This window comes from Mesoplodon densirostris, chromosome 3 (genome assembly GCF_025265405.1).
Source record: "Mesoplodon densirostris isolate mMesDen1 chromosome 3, mMesDen1 primary haplotype, whole genome shotgun sequence".
NCBI classification, from domain to species: Eukaryota; Metazoa; Chordata; class Mammalia; order Artiodactyla; family Ziphiidae; genus Mesoplodon; species Mesoplodon densirostris.
Window position 1 is genome coordinate 109,898,619 of NC_082663.1, and position 19,320 is coordinate 109,917,938.

The 19,320-nt window shown below is 37.5% G+C and overlaps 1 protein-coding gene across 1 annotated transcript in view; it reads left to right on the top strand.

Annotated features, from left to right (window-relative positions):
- Positions 1–19,320, top strand: part of ADAMTS19 (ADAM metallopeptidase with thrombospondin type 1 motif 19) — a 284,954-nt gene that overhangs the window by 238,092 nt on the left and 27,542 nt on the right. Inside the window, exons 19-21 of the mRNA XM_060091906.1 lie at positions 3,188–3,323; positions 10,904–11,108; positions 13,798–13,950. Coding sequence (XP_059947889.1) covers positions 3,188–3,323; positions 10,904–11,108; positions 13,798–13,950 — 494 coding nt within the window. The remainder of the gene's footprint in view (positions 1–3,187; positions 3,324–10,903; positions 11,109–13,797; positions 13,951–19,320) is intronic.

Consider the following 19,320-nt stretch of genomic DNA (forward strand, 5'->3'; position numbering starts at 1 on the left):
GAAAGAATCAGTAAATAAAAATTACCCCTCCTTTTCAAATTTTGCCCAAATTTGGTAATAAGATGAATATATAATGATTATTGTATTTTATTTGTAATTATGTTCAAAACAGATTTCCCCAATACTGATTTAGTGGGAATGACTCAGAGATGAAATTAATTGCCATAAAGCATATAATACACTGTCAACAGCTTGCAGCTACTCAAGGTGCAGGCAGAAGGCCAGTTACTTCATCACTTTCTGTTCATCCCTCAGTTCCACAGTACTGGATGCATTGTAAATACTGCTATTAGATGCTATAATGGAAATTTCCTGTGTTGGCTGGGACATAAAAATATATAAAAGAAAAAATCAAACAATAACATTTCTGTATGGCTTTAAGATCCTAGTTGTATTTTCATAGGCATAATGTGCCTGTAGCTGAGCATTAGATTTCTTTTCTTGATTCTTTTGTCTTTGTTCAATGAAATTTTTAAAAAGTAGGGCTAATCCTTCTTCTAGCTGCCAAAAAACTTATGATGTGAGGGTCTTTGCTACAATGTAGATGGAAGTGTTCCAATTCATACTCACATGCCTTCATACTTTTTTAGAGCACCAGTAAGTTGCTCCCTGTAATGGCGCCAGTACCTGTATCTCTTTTGATATATCAATACTTAAAAGATTTTTTTCAAAAGCTCAATATGTTACCTCTGGGCCAACATAACTAAGGTTAGATATTTTCTGAGTAAAGGAAAAAATGCAGTATAATTAGCTCTGAGTTACTCATTCCGTGGCTACACTGAAGTTCAGCAAAGGCTCTTTGGATATTGTCTGTATGTCATCTTTTTGTGCTGTAGTTGGCAAAAAGCATTAAATTTAAATTAGTTTAGACAACTACATCTATTCTATAAAAGAGTGTCTTAAACTATGAGATTTTAAATTAGATTTTAAAACTAATATTTATATTTCATAAAAGCAACATTTATTTTAATCCTACTTTTAGGTAGGCATCATTATCATGTAGAAATAATGCTTACATATGCTAGCATTATACAAAATTTGTGTTACACCTATTTCATAAAGGTCATATAGGAGCACCTGAGGCATAGGAAACTAGGTGGAAGTTGACAAAAAACTTCCCAAATTTTCACATTTAGGTAACTCCTACCTAGTAAAGCCAGTTTCTTCTGTGAAGAAAAATTAACATCATAAGTCATTTCTGCTTATCTAGCAGCTTATTTGAAAATTATTTGAAGTTGGTGGGTATTGAACACTATTATGATTAAGTCTAATGCCTCACCCCACTCTTCTTGACCTACCAAGGAATAGCCTGAACGGCCCTTAAACATCTGCCTGGGGCTTGTAAGGTTGCCTTTCCTCTACACATTAGCATAAGCTTACCTGACTGCATGAGCTGCACAGGTCAGGCTAGTGGACCTCTGAGACATGGCTGTTGCATTAGTTAGGCAGCTGGCACTCCACATAAAGTCCTTGCCCCAGGGACCACAATCCAGCCCATGCTCCATTTGCCAAGTCATGCAGCCTTGTTCCAAGGCAACTTCTCGGTGGAGAAAGGAGCACCTGGGGGGCACCTTTTACTTATCTATGGTTGGATGTCCATCTCAAGGCCCTCCCCATTTTTGGCCCACTGGTGCACCCTTCACTGAGTGCCACAGAGTCCTGGTTGAAGGCATGCCTTTTCCCTCTTGAAGGAAAAGAACTTTTACCTGCTTGGCACTCTTTGCTGTCTTGAGCTCCCACAGAAAAAATTGCATTGCTCCAGAACTCTGGGATTCTCCAGATAGAAAATAATTTAGCCAACATTGTGCTGCCTATGCTAGAAGATGGAACTAGAGATCTAAATATTTTCAATAACATGACATGCAGTGACCACAGATATAAATATTAGTTAATCCACATATGTATGTAGATATAGTCATGTTTTTATACTACAAGTTGTCATGGGACTGTGCTCAGTGTTGTTGAGAGGGTAATCAAGGAAAGATCCTGAACCTGTTTCTATTCTTTTGCCTTCCACTTGGTTACCCCTGTCTCTCCCAATCCCCCTCAAGTCAAAGTAAAAGATACTCAAAAGTTATTCAAAGTAACTCTCTCTCTCTCTCTACATCCTTTCTTGATGCCAGCCTCCTTCTCTGTTAATTAAAGAACAGAGTGACCTCTCTGCCACAAGTCCAGGCTGTCCTATTTGGCATGACCAGTATGAATGCTCTGAGCTTCCTAATTATCATTGCGTGATAGTCATAGGATCCTAACTAATGGGCCCTTCAATAGTGACCCAAAAGACTTGTGATTTTTTTTTCTTAATCCTTCATGACCTGTCTGGCTTTAAAATTATTGGCTGATTTAATTATTTTATAATGTCAAACAAGTTAAATTATTAAATCCTATATAGATATTTAAACTTTTTTAGAGAAACAGAATCAGCACGTATGTAGTAGGCTTTTTCAGTGTAAGATGAAATAATAAAAGTGTTGTCAAGCAAGTGTGCTTATAGGGCTCTAAGCAAAATGTATACAACATACAAATAGTCATTTTTACCTTTTATAATCAGACTTTATATTACCAGAGAAAGGGGAAAAGCCAGTTTTCTGAAAGCTGGTGAAAATGGGAAAACTCCCATGGCTTTTCTTAGAGAACAGGATAATCATTAGGGGAATGAGGATTTCTTGAATTCTTGGGCTCTTTACCAGAAGTGACAAGAATAAAGGTCTGAGTTATATTCAAGATAAGCTTCCTTCCCGTAACTTACCCCCTGATGGTGTACAGCCAGATGATAAAATGTGCACATGTTTATATGCACGTTTATGTGCTTTCATGACAGCACAAAGGTTTCATACAAATACTGCTTTCCACCACTGAATGCTAAAAGATGGCACAGTCCTTTATAAAAATCTTTAAATAACGTTTTATCAACTTATGCACCATAATCCCTTTGTATTATAAAACTTGCCATTTAATTGCTAACAAGTAAAAATTTACCATTATCTTCCTTAAGCCTAGAGATACATTTTGTTATGTAAATTATAAATAATATCATCCTCATTGATCTAACCTAAAATTTGTTTAAAATATGAAAATTACAAGTCTAGGAATACCTCGAATAAACATGCATATAAGACTATGCAATAAGTCCATTGCATAGAGGCCTAAAATAACATTTCTTTTTATGTTTCTTTGCTCTTTTCAGGAGAAAGGAAGACAACAGTGTCTTGCACGAAAATCATGAACAAAAATATCAGCATTGTGGACAATAAGAAATGCAAATACTTAACCAAGCCAGAGCCACAGATCCGCAAGTGCAATGAGCAACCGTGCCAAACAAGGTAACGCTGTCCCACCACTCATTAACAAAACCCCATTTTCTTAAAAACAATGCAGTGGATATGTACCAAAATGTAAGGCTTTAAATAAGCAAGGTCTAAGAAAGAAAGATAATCAACTTGATGGAATGAGTGTTAGAAAAGCAAGGTTAGGATTGACCTCAACTTTAGCTGCTGTCCACAGTGTGAAGACAACTCCTAACTGGATGGCAGAGGAGTATTTAAAAGTATTTGGTAACCTGTTGGTCACCTCTTCAAAAATCTGGTTATTTGGTTGAATTCAGCTACTCATTCCTAAATTCTCCAAAATGGTGTTTTAAGCACTTGCCAATGATGGTATCAACTAAAGTGGGACTGGCCAGGACCCAGTCCCCTACACAACAGTGGAGGCATTTGGTCCTTCTGGTCCCCAAGGCTAGATCCTCACTTCCTCACCCCAGAGTCCCCAAGGCAAACTGTTTGGTTGCTGATCTCTGAATCCCAGATTCCCGACCTGGGTCCTAGTTATTCGAAAGTTGCTTGCTTCGGTCCCATGTGACTTCCCCAATGAGTAATAAGCAACAAAGCAGGCAAGAAATACATGAGTAGGGAATAGAACAGCAATGCTGAGCACCTTAAAGTGATGTAAAAGAAAGGCTATGCCACAGTAACCAGCAGAGATGGGTGAATGGAACCTTAGTATGATTTTGGGGTGGACTAGCAGCAAGGCTGTGCAGAATAGTTTCAGGCACAGGGCTCCCGAAAATCTCTGTGCTTTCGTATAAAAATTAATGTTGGGCTTGAGTGGAACTCAGCCCCAGTGTCAAAAGTCCTCAAAACTTTGTGGGACAGATAGACAGAAAAAAAAAAAAAAAAAAAGAGTCTGAAGCTGGATTGATTCCTCTAGAATATGGAGGCACAGACTTTTATTCTATCCTGACACTCAGAGATTTGTTGAAGCTCAGTGAGTTAGGGTGTATTTGTGAGTTCTTAGGGAGTCAAACAATTGATCTCCTCTCCCAATAGTTTCTGCAGTGGAGTCACAGCGAATGTGTATATACTGCAACTGGGATATGCAGAGAATTTGTAGCTTTGGAGCGCTCTCTAACTAATATAATCTTCCTCGTGACCTTCCACCACAATGTATGGGGAAGTGAAAGGAGAGGGAGAAACAGAGTTGCCGACATTTAGGCTTTTCTGTCTTCAGTAATCTCTAATGCTCAGTTCTTCTCGTTTCCCTCTTCCCCCACCTTCCCCTTCACATGTAGCACTGCATCCCAAGTTCCTTCTATTTCTGGCTTATTGCAAAACTCAATTGTTAAGCCCTCCAGATCTGGCTCATGCTATGCTTACCAGAGCTTAAAAGAATTTGGAAAATCTTGTCTTCCTCTACAAAGCTGAAATTTCAAGACTTGCTTTTCTGTAGACTCAGTATATTTAAGTTATCAAAAGCTGATTATCTACTTTTTCCTTTCTTTGCATTCGTGCTCTAACAATTCTTCCCTCCCCCTCAAAGGGAAAAATATGCTTTCAGAGAATAGAAGAATGGTATGTAAAAGAATATGCAAAAGAAAAACGTACATTACTTTGAATAATGTTCAATAATGCCCTTTGCACAAGCCGGACTATATGCTTTTCATCTTAACTCTGTAATTACGTGTTTTTGTTTTGTTTTGTTTTTTTAACATCTTTATTGGAGTATAATTGCTTTACAATGGTGTGTTAGTTTCTGCTTTATAACAAAGTGAATCAGTTATACATATACATATGTCCCCATATCTCTTCCCTCTTGTGTCTCCCTCGCTCCCACCCTCCCTATCCCACCTCTCTAGGTGGTCACAAAGCACCGAGCTGACCTCCCTTTGCTATGTGGCTGCTTTAATTACGTGTTTTTATAAGGCAGGGTAGTAATCAACAGAAAGGGTGACCTAGGGAAATATTATTGCCTACGATCAGGTCCTTGGGTCTTTTCCGTTCATTGCTAGGCAGATAACAGATGCTGAGTTTTTAGCTTTTGCCTGTCAGCTAAAGAACCTGGATTTTTTTTGTTGTTGTTATTACTATTCCTAAGAATTATCTTTCTCTCTCACTCTCTTTTCTTTCTTTTTTTTTTTTTTTTTTTTTTTTTTTTTTTTTTTTTTGCGGTACGTGGGCCTCTCACTGCTGTGGCCTCTCCCGTTGCGGAGCACAGGCTCCGGACACGCAGGCTCAGCGGCCATAGCTCACAGGCCTAGGCGCTCCACGGCATGTGGGATCTTCCCGGACCGAAGCACGAACCCGTGTCCCCTGCATTGGCAGGCGGACTGTAAACCACTGAGCCACCAGAGAAGCCCTCTTTCTCTTTTTTTAATCTCTTTTAATAGACATTAAAATGCTAATTTATCTTATGTTAAATAATTTATTAAAATGTTTCAAAACACTGTTTCTTTTATATATCATATAGCTTTCCCATTTGGATAAAAGAGCAGGAGCTTTTTCTGATATATCAGGAATCTTGAATGACCTGGATTTGAGGACTAGAGCATATTTGTCACTTCCTAACCTGGTCTGTGAAGAATCAGAATGTACAGTACACACCATTTATTGTTCACTCACTGACCTCAGCTATCTTGGGGGAAAATGCCTTGATAATGACGTGGTAAAATGAATAGTTTTAAAAGGTTGATACATTTCTGAGTGAGAAATTTTTGCAGCTGGAGACTTGAAGTCTTTTTGTTAGCAATTATTATCTTCTTTCCCTTGGAAAAGGAGGCAGTGTATTTTGAACCACCAAGAAGCAATGTCAGGGCTTCCCTGGTGGCGCAGTGGTTGAGAGTTCGCCTGCCAATGCAGGGGACACGGGTTCGTGCCCCAGTCGGGGAAGATCCCACATGCCGCAGAGCGGCTGGGCCCGTGAGCCATGGCCGCTGAGCCTGCGTGTCCGGAGCCTGTGCTCCGCAACGGGAGAGGCCACAACAGTGAGAGGCCCGCGTACGGCAACAAAAAAAAAAAAAAGAAGCAATGTCAGTGAGGTTAACCAAAATACTGGAAAGTAAGAAATGGACATGGGCAATCCTGAGGGGTCATCACAGGAAATCTTTCCAAGATTTACTGGCATAGCACAACTTTTGTTCCTCTTGCTTCTTCTTTTTTCCCCACCATGGTAAAAAACATTCTAATTACCATTTACATTTTTGGAAAAAGTCACCAAATGGCCTGATGTAACCCTATGTACCAAATATAAAATATATTAATGCACTAGTAAATAGCATTGTAAGAAGGAGGCTTGAAGATGAGGAAATGAGATAATTCCCAATTAGATGAATTCTAAAATATAAAATGTTTTCTCTCACTACAATATGTTTCATATTTTTGTTCTTATTTTTCAGCAGCTTTCCAAGGAATGAAAAAATGAACATTTTATCATTATACTAAGGATTTCTAAAATTTATTTTATTTAAAAAATTAGGATTTCATGAAATTGCAAATACTTCTCTTTTCAGTAGTGTCTTCCATAGTTCCATGGTTGGTTCCCTAGTTGAGGGGAAAGGCATATAGATGGGTTTAAATTGTGCTTATAGCCTAGGTATCCTTGTGCAGAAAGATAAAGCAGAAACTGAAATAAATTTGGAAAATAAATATTCACTTTAGGAAAAATCTACTAGGGGTCCCCAAAGCAAAATGGTAGGTCTGCATCATACTAGATAGATGAGCAGACAGGAACTTCATTAGAGGCAGTACTGCAGTGCGAATGTTATCGTGTTAACAGCAATCTGGTTGCAGGTGATGGGCATAACACATTAGTGATTACTTCCTCCAGATAAGTAGGGAGTTCTCCGTGGCAGGCTCCTTTTTTTTTTTTTTTTTAATGTCCTTATTGGAGTATAATTGCTTTACAATGGTGTGTTAGTTTCTGCTTTATAACAAAGTGAATCAGTTATACATATACATATGTTCCCATATCTCTTCCTTCTTGCATCTCCCTCCCTCCCACCCTCCCTATCCCACCCCTCTAGATGGTCACAAAACACCAAGCTGATCTCCCTGTGCTATGCAGCTGCTTCCCTTTAGCTATCTATTTTACGTTTGGTAGTGTATATATGTCCCTGCCACACTCTCACTTTGTCACAGCTTCCCCTTCCCCTTCCCCATATCCTCAAGTCCATTCTCTAGCAGGTCTGTGTCTTTATTCCCGTCTTACCGCTAAGTTCTTCATGACATTTTCTTTCTTAGATTCCATATATATGTGTTAGCATACAGTATTTGTCTTTCTCTTTCTGACTTACTTCACTCTGTATGACAGAATCTAGGTCCATCCACCTCACTACAAATAACTCAATTTCGCTTCTTTTTATGGCTGAGTAATATTCCATTGTATATATATGCCACATCTTCTTTATCCATTCATCCGATGATGGACACTTAGGTTGCTTCCATCTCCTGGCTATTGTAAATAGAGCTGCAATTAACATTTTGGTACATGACTCTTTTTGAATTATGGTTTTCTCAGGGTATATGCCCAGTAGTGGGATTGCTGGGTCATATGGTAGTTCTATTTGTAGTTTTTTAAGGAACCTCCGTACTCTTCTCCATAGTGGCTGTACCAATTCACATTCCCACCAACAGTGCAAGAGGGTTCCCTTTTCTCCACACCCTCTCCAACATTTATTGTTTCTAGATTTTTTGATGATGGCCATTATGATTGGTGTGAGATGATATCTTATTGTACTTTGATTGACATTTCTCTAATGATTAATGATGTTGAGCATTCTTTCATGTGTTTGTTGGCAATCTGTATATCTTCTTTGGAGAAATATCTATTTAGGTCTGCCCATTTTTGGATTGGGTTGTTTGTTTTTTTGTTATTGAGCTGCATGAGCTGCTTGTAAATTTTGGAGATGAATCCTTTGTCACTTGCTTCATTTGCAAATATTTTCTCCCATTCTGAGGGTTGTCTTTTGGTCTTGTTTGTGATTTCCTTTGCTGTGCAAAAGCTTTGAAGTTTAATTAGGTCCCATTTGTTTATTTTTGTTTTTATTTCTATTTCTCTAAGAGGTGGGTCAAAAAGGATCTTGCTGTGATTTATGTCATAGAGTGTTCTGCCTGTTTTCCTCTAAGAGTTTGATAGTTTCTGGCCTTACATTTAAGTCTTTAATCCATTTTGAGCTTATTTTTGTATATGGTGTTAGGGAGTGTTTTAATTTCATACTTTTACATGTACCTGTCCAGTTTTCCCAGCACGACTTATTGAAGAGTCTGTCCTTTCTCCACTGTACATTCCTGCCTCGTTTATCAAAGATAAGGTGACCATATGTGTGTGGGTTTATCTCTGGGCTTTCTATCCAGTTCCATTGATCTATATTTCTATTTTTGTACCAGTACCATACTGTCTACCATACTGTAGCTACCATACTGTAGCTTTGTAGTATAGTCTGAAGTCAGGGAGCCTGATTCCTCCAGCTCCATTTTTCATTCTCAAGATTGCTTAGGCTATTCGGGGTCTTTTGTGTTTCCATACAAATTGTGAAATTTTTTGTTCTAGTTCTGTGAAAAATGCCAGTGGTACTTTGATAGGGATTGCGTTGAATCTGTAGATTGCTTTGGGTAGTAGAGCCATTTTCACAATGTTGATTCTTCCAATCCAAGAACATGGTCTGTCTCTCCATCTATTTGTATCATCTTTAATTTCTTTCATCTGTGTCTTATAGTTTTCTGCATACAGGTCTTTTGTTTCCTTAGGTAGGTTTATTCCTAGATATTTCATTCTTTTTGTTGCAGTGGTAAATGGGAGTGTTTTCTTGATTTCACTTTCAGATTTTTCATCATTAGTGTATAGGAATGCCAGAGATTTCTGTGCATTAATTTTGTATCCTGCTACTTTACCAAATTCATTGATTAGCTCTAGTAGTTTTCTGGTAGCATCATTAGGATTCTCTATGTATAGTACCATGTCATCTGCAAACAGCTTTACTTCTTCTTTTCCAATTTGGATTCCTTTTATTTCCTTTTCTTCTCTGATTGCTGTGGCTAAAACTTCCAAAACTAAGTTGAATAAGAGTGGTGAGAGTGGGCAACCTTGTCTTGTTCCTGATCTTAGTGGAAATGGTTTCAGTTTTTCACCATTGAGGACGATGTTGGCTGTGGGTTTGTCATATATGGCCTTTATTATGTTGAGGAAAATTCCCTCTATGCCTACTTTCTGCATGGTTTTTAATCATAAATGGGTGTTGAATTTTGTCGAAAGCTTTCTCTGCATCTATTGAGATGATCATATGGTTTTTCTCCTTCAATTTGTTAATATGGTGTATCACGTTGATTGATTTGCATATATTGAAGAAGCCTTGCATTCCTGGAATAAACCCTACTTGATCATGGTGTATCATCCTTTTAATGTGCTGTTGGATTCTGTTTGCTAGTATTTTGTTGAGGATTTTTGCATCTATGTTCATCAGTGATATTGGCCTGTCGTTTTCTATCTTTGTGACATCTTTGTCTGGTTTTGGTGTCAGGGTGATGGTGGCCTCGTAGAATGAGTTTGGGAGTGTTCCTCCCTCTGCTATATTTTGGAAGAGTTTGAGAAGGATAGGTGTTAGCTCTTCTCTAAATGTTTGATAGAATTCACCTGTGAAGCCATCTGGTCCTGGGCTTTTGTTTGTTGGAAGATTTTTAATCACAGTTTCAATTTCAGTGCTTGTGATTGGTCTGTTCATATTTTCTATTTCTTCCTGATTCAGTCTTGGCAGGTTGTGCATTTCTACTAATTTGTCCATTTCTTCCAGGTTGTCCATTTTATTGGCATAGAGTTGCTTGTAGTAATCTCATGATCTTTTGTATTTCTGCAGTGTCAGTTGTTACTTCTCCTTTTTCATTTCTAATCCTATTGTTTTGAGTCTTCTCCCTTTTTTTCTTGATGAGTCTGGCTAATGGTTTATCAATTTTGTTTATCTTCTCAAAGAACCAGCTTTTAGTTTTATTGATCTTTGCTATCATTACCTTTATTTCTTTTTCATTTATTTCTGATCTGATCTTTATGATTTCTTTCCTTCTGCTATCTTTGGGGGTTTTTTGTTCTTCTTTCTCTAATTGCTTTAGGTGCAAGTTTAGGTTGCAGATACCTGCACATGTCTCTTTGTGAGGTAGTCTGTAGCCTGATTTCAATTTCTGACTCCACAACCTGTGGCCTTTGGTAACTTACTACACCTCTCCTTCCCTTGGTTTCCCTTTCTGTAAAAGGCCACGATAGTTGTAGTATCTAATATGTAGGGTTATTGTGAAGATTCAAAATGCAAAGAATAGGACCAACTCATGTATATTAGCAATTTTATACTTGTTAGGTACCTCAGCATGGCAATATGACGTGACGGGCAGCAGCATGCAAAGCGTGCAGCATGACAGCAATGGAGTCTAATACATCCTTTGAGATTCTAATAAGAGCAAGGCCCTGAGATGAGAAGTGTGGAGAAGCAATAGGAAGCCTGGGTGTCTTAGGGAAAACTCAAATATTAGTTTAAAAAAAAAAAGGTATAAATCTATTGTGTAAACATTCTGCTAATTCTAGCCGTGTCAAAATATGTAGTAAGGAGATATCTTTTAACATTTCTCAGTGACTCTTGCTTTACTTTTAGATGGATGATGACAGAATGGACCCCATGTTCACGAACTTGTGGTAAAGGGATGCAGAGCAGACAAGTGGCCTGTACCCAGCAGCTGAGCAATGGAACCCTGATGAGAGCCCAGGAGAGGGACTGCGCTGGGCCCAAGCCGGCCTCCACCCAGCGCTGCGAGGGCCAGGACTGCATGACCGTGTGGGAGGCGGGCGTGTGGTCCGAGGTGCAGTACCCACCCTGATGCTTCTCCGTTTCCCTCTGATTTTCTTACTCTTAGCCTATATAAGGTCATGTTTTATCATGTTCAGAGTCTCTCTGCATGGCAGTTTTAGCACCATTTATTAGTTTTTCTGGTAATAAAAGGAAAACATTCATTATAAATAATTTTGAAGGTAGGAAAAAACAGATTTATTCTTTGTTCTGTGACTATTGTAACATAATCAAGAGCATATATTTATACAGTTTAGAATCCAGCTTTTTTATTTCTTTACCGTGAGTATACTCTTTAGTGGACACATATGAAAATACACATTTGGAGAGAGTGGCATGGACTTCTATACACTACCAAATGTAAAATAGATAGCTAGTGGGAAGCAGCCACACAGCACAGGGAGTTCAGCTCGGTGCTTTGTGACCACCTAGACGAGTGGGATAGGGAGGGTGGGAGGGAGATGCAAGAGGGAGGAGATATGGGGATATATGTATATGTATAGGTGATTCACTTTGTTATACAGCAGAAACTAACACACCATTGTATAGCAATTATACTCCAATAAAGATGTTAAAAAAAAAGAAAATATACATTTGACTCATATTCCTGAGCATTAGAAGAGAAAGGAGAAGAAAGGACATTAACATTTAACAGTCATTTCCTGTGAGCAGGGATTCTGTTCTTACTTCATATTTAGTATCTTGTTGATATTTAATCAGCAATGCAAAAAAGTTAAGTTTCACCCTTGTGAAATACTACAGCTCAGAGAAATTAAATAGTTTACCCAAAGTCCTGCTTAGTGTTGGAGCTAGGATTGAACCCAATGCTGCCAGGCTCACTGCACCATACACCCACTAGCTTGTAGTATGTAGCATGCAGCTTTGTTCCATGCCAAACTATATGCTTATTTTCTGTTATCATGATACATATCTTCTTATGATAACACCAGTCATTACTTATATTTACTAGCTGCTCTGGAGCACTTTAGGTGAGCATGTGCGTGCATGCACACACACACACACACATGAACACCCTCACAGTTGTATACGCATATGTATACACAAAGACACATGTGCACACACACCCAGAGCAAAATATGCTTAATTTCAGAATATTAGCTAAGATGTAAAAATGACAAATAGAAAATGCTAGGCTGCGATAAGTAGCCATTCTTTTGAAAATTGAGGATAAAGTAGCTTAGATAATAAGGTTTGGGAATATTCTTCAATTAACCCAATCCCCCCAAAAAAAGCACACTAGCAAATAGTGTGACTTTCTCTTGTCTTACTTTTCTAAGCTATATCTCACTGTGGCATAGATTCTTCCTCATTTGTAATGAGTACTTTTGAGAATGAATGGATTGTCCAATTTTACATGAAAATGGATAAGTACAATCTGGAGAAAAGACTCATGTGAACATCAGAGAAACAGAAATACGCTTCCTTCAGCCTAACTAGCATTTCTGCAAACTCTTCAGGAGGAAATAGGTCAGAAATATCCTACCATACAGATTTTTGGCACCAGGTAGGAGAAGTAATAGGTCAATGCAATGTACCAATTTTTAAAATGTCTCTTTTGTCTTGATTTAATATAAAAATTGAGTTTATGGATCAAGGTTAGTTTTGATTGCAAAAAATAAAAATGTAAATCTTAAAATGCCAAATCACACATGTAGTCCACCTTAAAGCTCAGGATATTCAAATGCAAACCATAAATTATGAGACAATGACGCATTTGTGCAAATTTTATTGTATTTAAAACTTCAGGAGTTCTATGCTTAAGTTTTCAGGAAGACAACTACTGGAATCTGCATGTTTATTCCTCTACTACATTCTTGCTAAGTGCATACCTTCAGCTCTTTCTTTGGAACTTTTTTAGACACAGATATAAATTAGGTTGTCAAGTTTTGCTATATCTCTCATCCCCCCCTCCCTCTCCCGTCTCCCACCCAATACCATTTTGGTTCCTGTGTCCATATAATCAGTGATGCATAACTTTGTAAAACTGGGAAGCTTTATACCTATTCCATAATGGGAAGCATAAATGTAAACGATATGGTCAGTTACATCTTACATGCTTCATACCTGTTATGTCACACTGTCAGTCAAGCATCAATTATTCATGAAATGAACTAAACTTATTTTGAACTGAATTATATTTTCAATCCATATAGCCATTGAGAATGATTATTTCTAGGGGTGTATAATTATGTAAAGAAACTTTTGTTTTTGCTATGTTTTCTTTGTTTTAGCTTTAAGAAAAGTTTTGAGAAATGATATTCTCTTAGAAATTGTCATTTTTCACAAACACTTAAGGCTAAAACAAATTAAATCTTAGCAAAAATAAAATGAATTTCCTTATATAATTATATGCAAAAAATTGATGTCAGTCAGGTTTAGCGTTTTACATTTTGATCGTTGTTTATTATTTGTCTTTCATAAACAATCCCTGTTTTACAGGACTGTCTGTAGTAATGGTCCTGTGTTCATGAAACCCATTCACCCCTAGCACTGTGCCGAAGCTCCACCTGGCCTCTGATGCTGGGCTGTAGCCTGGTGTTCTCTTTCTCCTTCATTCTGTCCTTTATGTGGGCGATAGGCTTGTGAGAGATGATGAGAACCAATTCCTAACGTAATTTGATCATCAATCTGTATCTCTTAATCACCAGCTTTATCCACACTTCTCTGCTGTTATCTTCCAGTGTTCAGTGAAGTGTGGCAAAGGTGTACGTCATCGGACCGTGAGGTGTACTAACCCCAGAAAGAAATGCGTCCTCTCCACCAGACCCAGGGAGGCTGAGGACTGTGAGGATTACTCCAAATGCTATGTGTGGCGAATGGGTGACTGGTCTAAGGTGAGAATCATTCTGTACATTCTCAGTATTGAGTTTCACTAATGTCAGCATTGTCCTGGGTACAATAGCCACACAGTTTGAAGTTTAGGAGGCATAGAGAATAGAGATTATGGAGGTAGAGTATTAAATACCCAGGTTCAAAGCCTGCCTGTCTGTCTTTGGTCATAATCTCAATGAAACTGTTTTAAGGAATAAGTAAGATAAAATGTGTAAAATACTGGAAGAAAAATGGTGGCTGCCAGAGCATGGATGGGAGAGTGGTAGCTATTCATAAATAACCCTAAAGGACATTCTGGAAGAAATGTTTTCATTGTACAGTACACTGTGGTTAGCCAGACTCCTCGTTATTGCCCAACAAGAAATTCATGACATTTAAAATCTATTTTCTTATGATTATTCATGCCTTTCCTCTCCAACAAAGTTTGCGTATTAACATCGTATCTGAGTTCTCAGTGCACTATACTCTTTCCACAACTTCGAACATTTAAAGTTTACGTTGGAATTCTAAAGGATGCATTTTTCAACAATGTAAATCAATCCCTGATTACAGAATTAGGAAATACTCAGCCCAATCCATGCAGCTTTTAGGTGGTGAACCATATAGGGAAATCTCACACTTCAGAGTAAACAACTTTTAGACAGAAGAGAATTCCAAACTAACCATAAATAATTTCTTTCATGTTCAGGGTTTATGTTTCCCAATTCTACAAGAGGAAAATAGAGTACTGTAGTGTGATAGAGAAGGGCATGGCTTGGAAATTAAGAAACATGGGGGATGGTTAGGACTCCCTCATTAGATACCTCTGTGTCTTTGTTTCCATAAGAGTGAAATAAGGAGAACAGACAACACCATTGTTTTCAAGCTATTTTTATATTGACACTTCATTTAGCACTGAAGGTTTAAACTAGGTTGAGGAAATGAAAGTACTCCTTGGAAGGGTGTGAGGAGGATCATCTGTTGCTCCCTATCAGTTGTAGAAACTCTGCATTTGTTCATCTTGGCTAATGAAATTCTAGATGTTTTCTTTAAATGAAATAATTCTGCTCTAAGAAAAGTTAAAACTACTAGAATAGATATGCAATATTTTTCCAACTTTATTAATTATTAGAAATATTCTAAGTGATAAATGTTGTTAACTCCTAGTTAATGATAAGAAACAAAATTTGTCATTGTAAAAAACAGAAGATCCAGGTTTTATTGTAATTTATGACCCAGAACTCTAAGCTGTCCAACATTGCTGCATATGGAAATAAGGCTAGCAAATCCTATTTGCATGACAAATACTATTATAATTGATTAATAAATGTGCCTATTTTGTGGCCTCTCGTCAAATGTTAAGGAAAATCAAAATTAACTGGGGAGATCATAGAAAACATTGATTTTGGTTTTCTGTGCTAAGCCTAAAAATTTTTTTCAATTTTACCACAAATTACATGTATGTAATTTTTAAATAGGTTGTATTGAATTACTTTGAATTGGTTTTGTTATGTTACTATCAATACATTGCTACCTAGCTAGAACAGCCTTTGTGAGTAAGGAAAGTAATGGATAGCTCTAATAAATATTCTTTTTTACTTCATAACTTTTTATTAAAATTTTTTTTAATTTATTTTTTTATACAGCAGGTTCTTATTAGTTATCTGTTTTATATACATTAGTGTATATATGTCAATCCCAATCTCCCAATTCATCCCAACACCACCAACCCTCCCAACCCACTTTCCCCCCTTGGTGCCATATGTTTGTTCTCTACATCTGTGTCTCTATTTCGGCCTTGCAAACTGGTTCATCTGTACCATTTTTCTAGATTCCACATATATGCGTTAATATATGACATTTGTTTTTCTCTTTCTGACTTATTTCAGTCTGTATGACAGTCTCTAGGGCCATCCATGTCTCTACAAAAGATCCAATATCGTTCCTTTTTATGGCTGAGTAATATTGCATTGTATATATGTACTACATCTTTATCCATTCAACTGTCGATGGGCATTAGGTTGCTTCCATGACCTGACTATTATAAATAGTGCTGCAGTGAACATTGGGGTGCATGTGTCTTTTTGAATTACGGTTTTCTCTGGGTATATGCCCAGTAGTGGGATTGCTGGGTCATATAGTAATTACATTTTTAGTCTTTTAAGGAACCACCATACTGTTCTACATAGTGGCTGTATCAGTGTACATTACCACCAACAGTGTAAGAGGGTTCCCTTTTCTCCACACTCTCTCCAGCATTTGTTGCTTGTAGATTTTCTGATGCTGCCCATTCTAACTGGTGTAAGGTGATACCTCATTGTAGTTTTTATTTGCATATTTCTAATAATTAGTGAAGTTGAGCAGGTTTTCGTATGCCTCTTGGCCATCTGTATGTCTTCTTTGGAGAAATGTCTATTTAGGTCTTCTGCCCATTTTGTGATTGGGTTGTATGGTTTGTTGTTTTTGGTTTGTTTCTTTTTATTTTACTTTAATTATTATTTTTTTTACATCTTTATTGCAGTATACTTGCTTTACAATGCTGTGTTAGTTTCTGCTTTATAACAAAGTGAATCAGTTATACATACACATATGTTCCCATATCTCTTCCCTCTTGCATCTCCCTCCCTCCAACCCTCCCTATCCCACCCCTCTAGGTGGTCACAAAGAACCGAGTTGATCTCCCTGTGGTATGCAGCTGCTTCCCACTAGCTATCTGTTTTAGGTTTGGTAGTGAATATATGTCCATGCCACTCTCTCACTTTGTCACAGCTTACCCTTCCCCCTCCCCATATCCTCAAGTCCATTCTCTAGTAGGTCTGTGACTTTATTCCTGTCTTACCCCTAGGTTCTTCATGACATTTTTTTTCTTAGATTCCATATATATGTGTTAGCATACAGTATTTGTCTTTCTCTTTCTGACTTACTTCACTCTGTATGACAGAATCTAGGTCCATCCACCTCACTACAAATAACTCAATTTCATTTCTTTTTATGGCTGAGTAATATTCCATTGTATATATGTGCCACATTTCTTTATCCATTCATCCGATGATGGACACTTAGATTGTTTCCATCTCTTGGCTATTGTAAATAGAGCTGCGATGAACATTTTGGTACATGACTCTTTCTGAATTATGGTTTTCTCAGGGTATATGCCCAGTAGTGGGATTGCTGGGTCATATGGTAGTTCTATTTGTAGTTTTTTTAAGGAACCTCCATATTGTTCTCCATAGTGGCTGTACCAATTCACATTCCCACCAACAATGCAAGAATGTTCCCTTTTCTCCACACCCTCTCCAGCATTTATTGTTTCTAGATTTTTAGATGACGGACATTCTGACTGGTGTGAGATGATATCTCATTGTAGTTTTGATTTGCATTTCTCTAATGATTAATGATGTTGAGCATTCTTTCATGTTATTGTTGGCACTCTGTATATCTTCTTTGGAGAAATGTCTACTTAGGTCTTCTGCCCATTTTTGGATTAGGTTGTTTGTTTTTTTGTTATTGAGCTGCATGAGCTGCTTGTAAATTTTGGAGATGAATCCTTTGTCACTTGCTTCATTTGCAAATATTTTCTCCCATTCTGAGGGTTGTCTTTGGTCTTGTTTGTGATTTCCTTTGCTGTGCAAAAGCTTTGAAGTTTCATTAGGTCCCATTTGTTTATTTTTGTTTTTATTTCCATTTCTCTAGGAGGTGAGTGAAAAAGGATCTTGCTGTGATTTATGTCATAGAGTGTTCTGCCTATGTTTTCCTCTAAGAGTTTGCTAATTTCTGGCCTTACATTTATGTCTTTAATCCATTTTGAGCTTATTTTTGTGTATGGTGTTAGGGAGTGTTCTAATCTCATACTTTTACATGTAGCTGTCCAGTTTTTCCAGAACCACTTATTGAAGAGGCTGTCCTTTCTCTGCTGTATATTCTTACCTCCTTTATCAAAAATAAGGTAACCATATGTGTTAGGGTTTATCTCTGGGCTTTCTATCCTGTTCCATTCATCTATACTTCTATTTTTGTGCCAGTACCATACTGTCTTGATTACGGTAGCTTTGTAGTACAGTCTGAACTCAAGGAGCCTGATTCTTCCAGCTCTGTTTTTCGTTCTCAAGATTGCTTTGCTATTCGGAGTCTTTTGTGTTCCCATACAAATTGTGAAATTTTTTGTTCTAGTTCTGTGAAAAATGCCAGTGGTAGTTTGATAGAGATTGCATTGAATCTGTAGATTACTTTGGGTAGTAGAGTCATTTTCACAATATTGATTCTTCCAATCCAAGAACATGGTATATCTCTCCATCTATTTGTATCACCTTTAATTTCTTTCATCAGTGTCTTATAGTTTTCTGCATACAGGTCTTTTGTCTCCTTAGGTAGGTTTATTCCTAGATATTTTATTCTTTTTGTTGCAATGGTAAATGGGAGTGTTTTCTTTATTTCACTTTCAGATTTTTCATCATTAGTGTATAGGAATGCCAGAGATTTCTGTGCATTAATTTTGTATCCTGCTACTTTACCAAATTCATTGATTAGCTCTAGTAGTTTTCTGGTAGCATCTTTAGGATTCTCTATGTATAGTACCATGTCATCTGCAAACAGTGACAGCTTACTTCTCCTTTTCCAATTTGGATTAATTTTATTTCTTTTTCTTCTCTGATGGCTGTGGCTAAAACTTCCAAAACTATGTTGAATAAGAGTGGTGAGAGTGGGCAACCTTGTCTTGTTCCTGATCTTAGTGGAAATGGTTTCAGTTTTTCACCTTTGAGGACGATGTTGGCTGTGGGTTTGTCATATATGGCCTTTATTATGTTGAAGAAAGTTCCCTCTATGCCTACTTTCTGCAGTGTTTTTATCATAAATGGGTGTTGAATTTTGTCGAAAGCTTTCTCTGCATCTATTGAGATGACCATATGGTTTTTCTCCTTCAGTTTTTTAATATGGTGTATCACATTGATTGATTTGCATATATTTAAGAATCCTTGCATTCCTGGGATAAATCCTACTTGATCATGGTGTATGATCCTTTTAATGTGCTGTTGGATTCTGTTTGCTAGTATTTTGTTGAGGATTTTTGCATCTAAGTTCATCAGTGATATTGGCCTGTAGTTTTCTTTCTTTGTGACATCCTTGTCTGGTTTAGCTATCAGGGTGATTTTGGCCTGGTAGAATGAGTTTGGGAGTGTTCCTCCCTCTGCTATATTTTGGAAGAGTTTGAGAAGGATAGGTGTTAGCTCTTCTCTAAATGTTTGGTAGAATTCCCCTGTGAAACCATCTGGTCCTGGGCTTTTGTTTGTTGGAAAACTTTTTATCACAGTTTCAATTTAAGTGCTTGTCATTGGTGTGTTCATAGTTTCTGTTTCTTCCTGATTCAGTCTTGGCAGGTTGTGCATTTCTAAGAA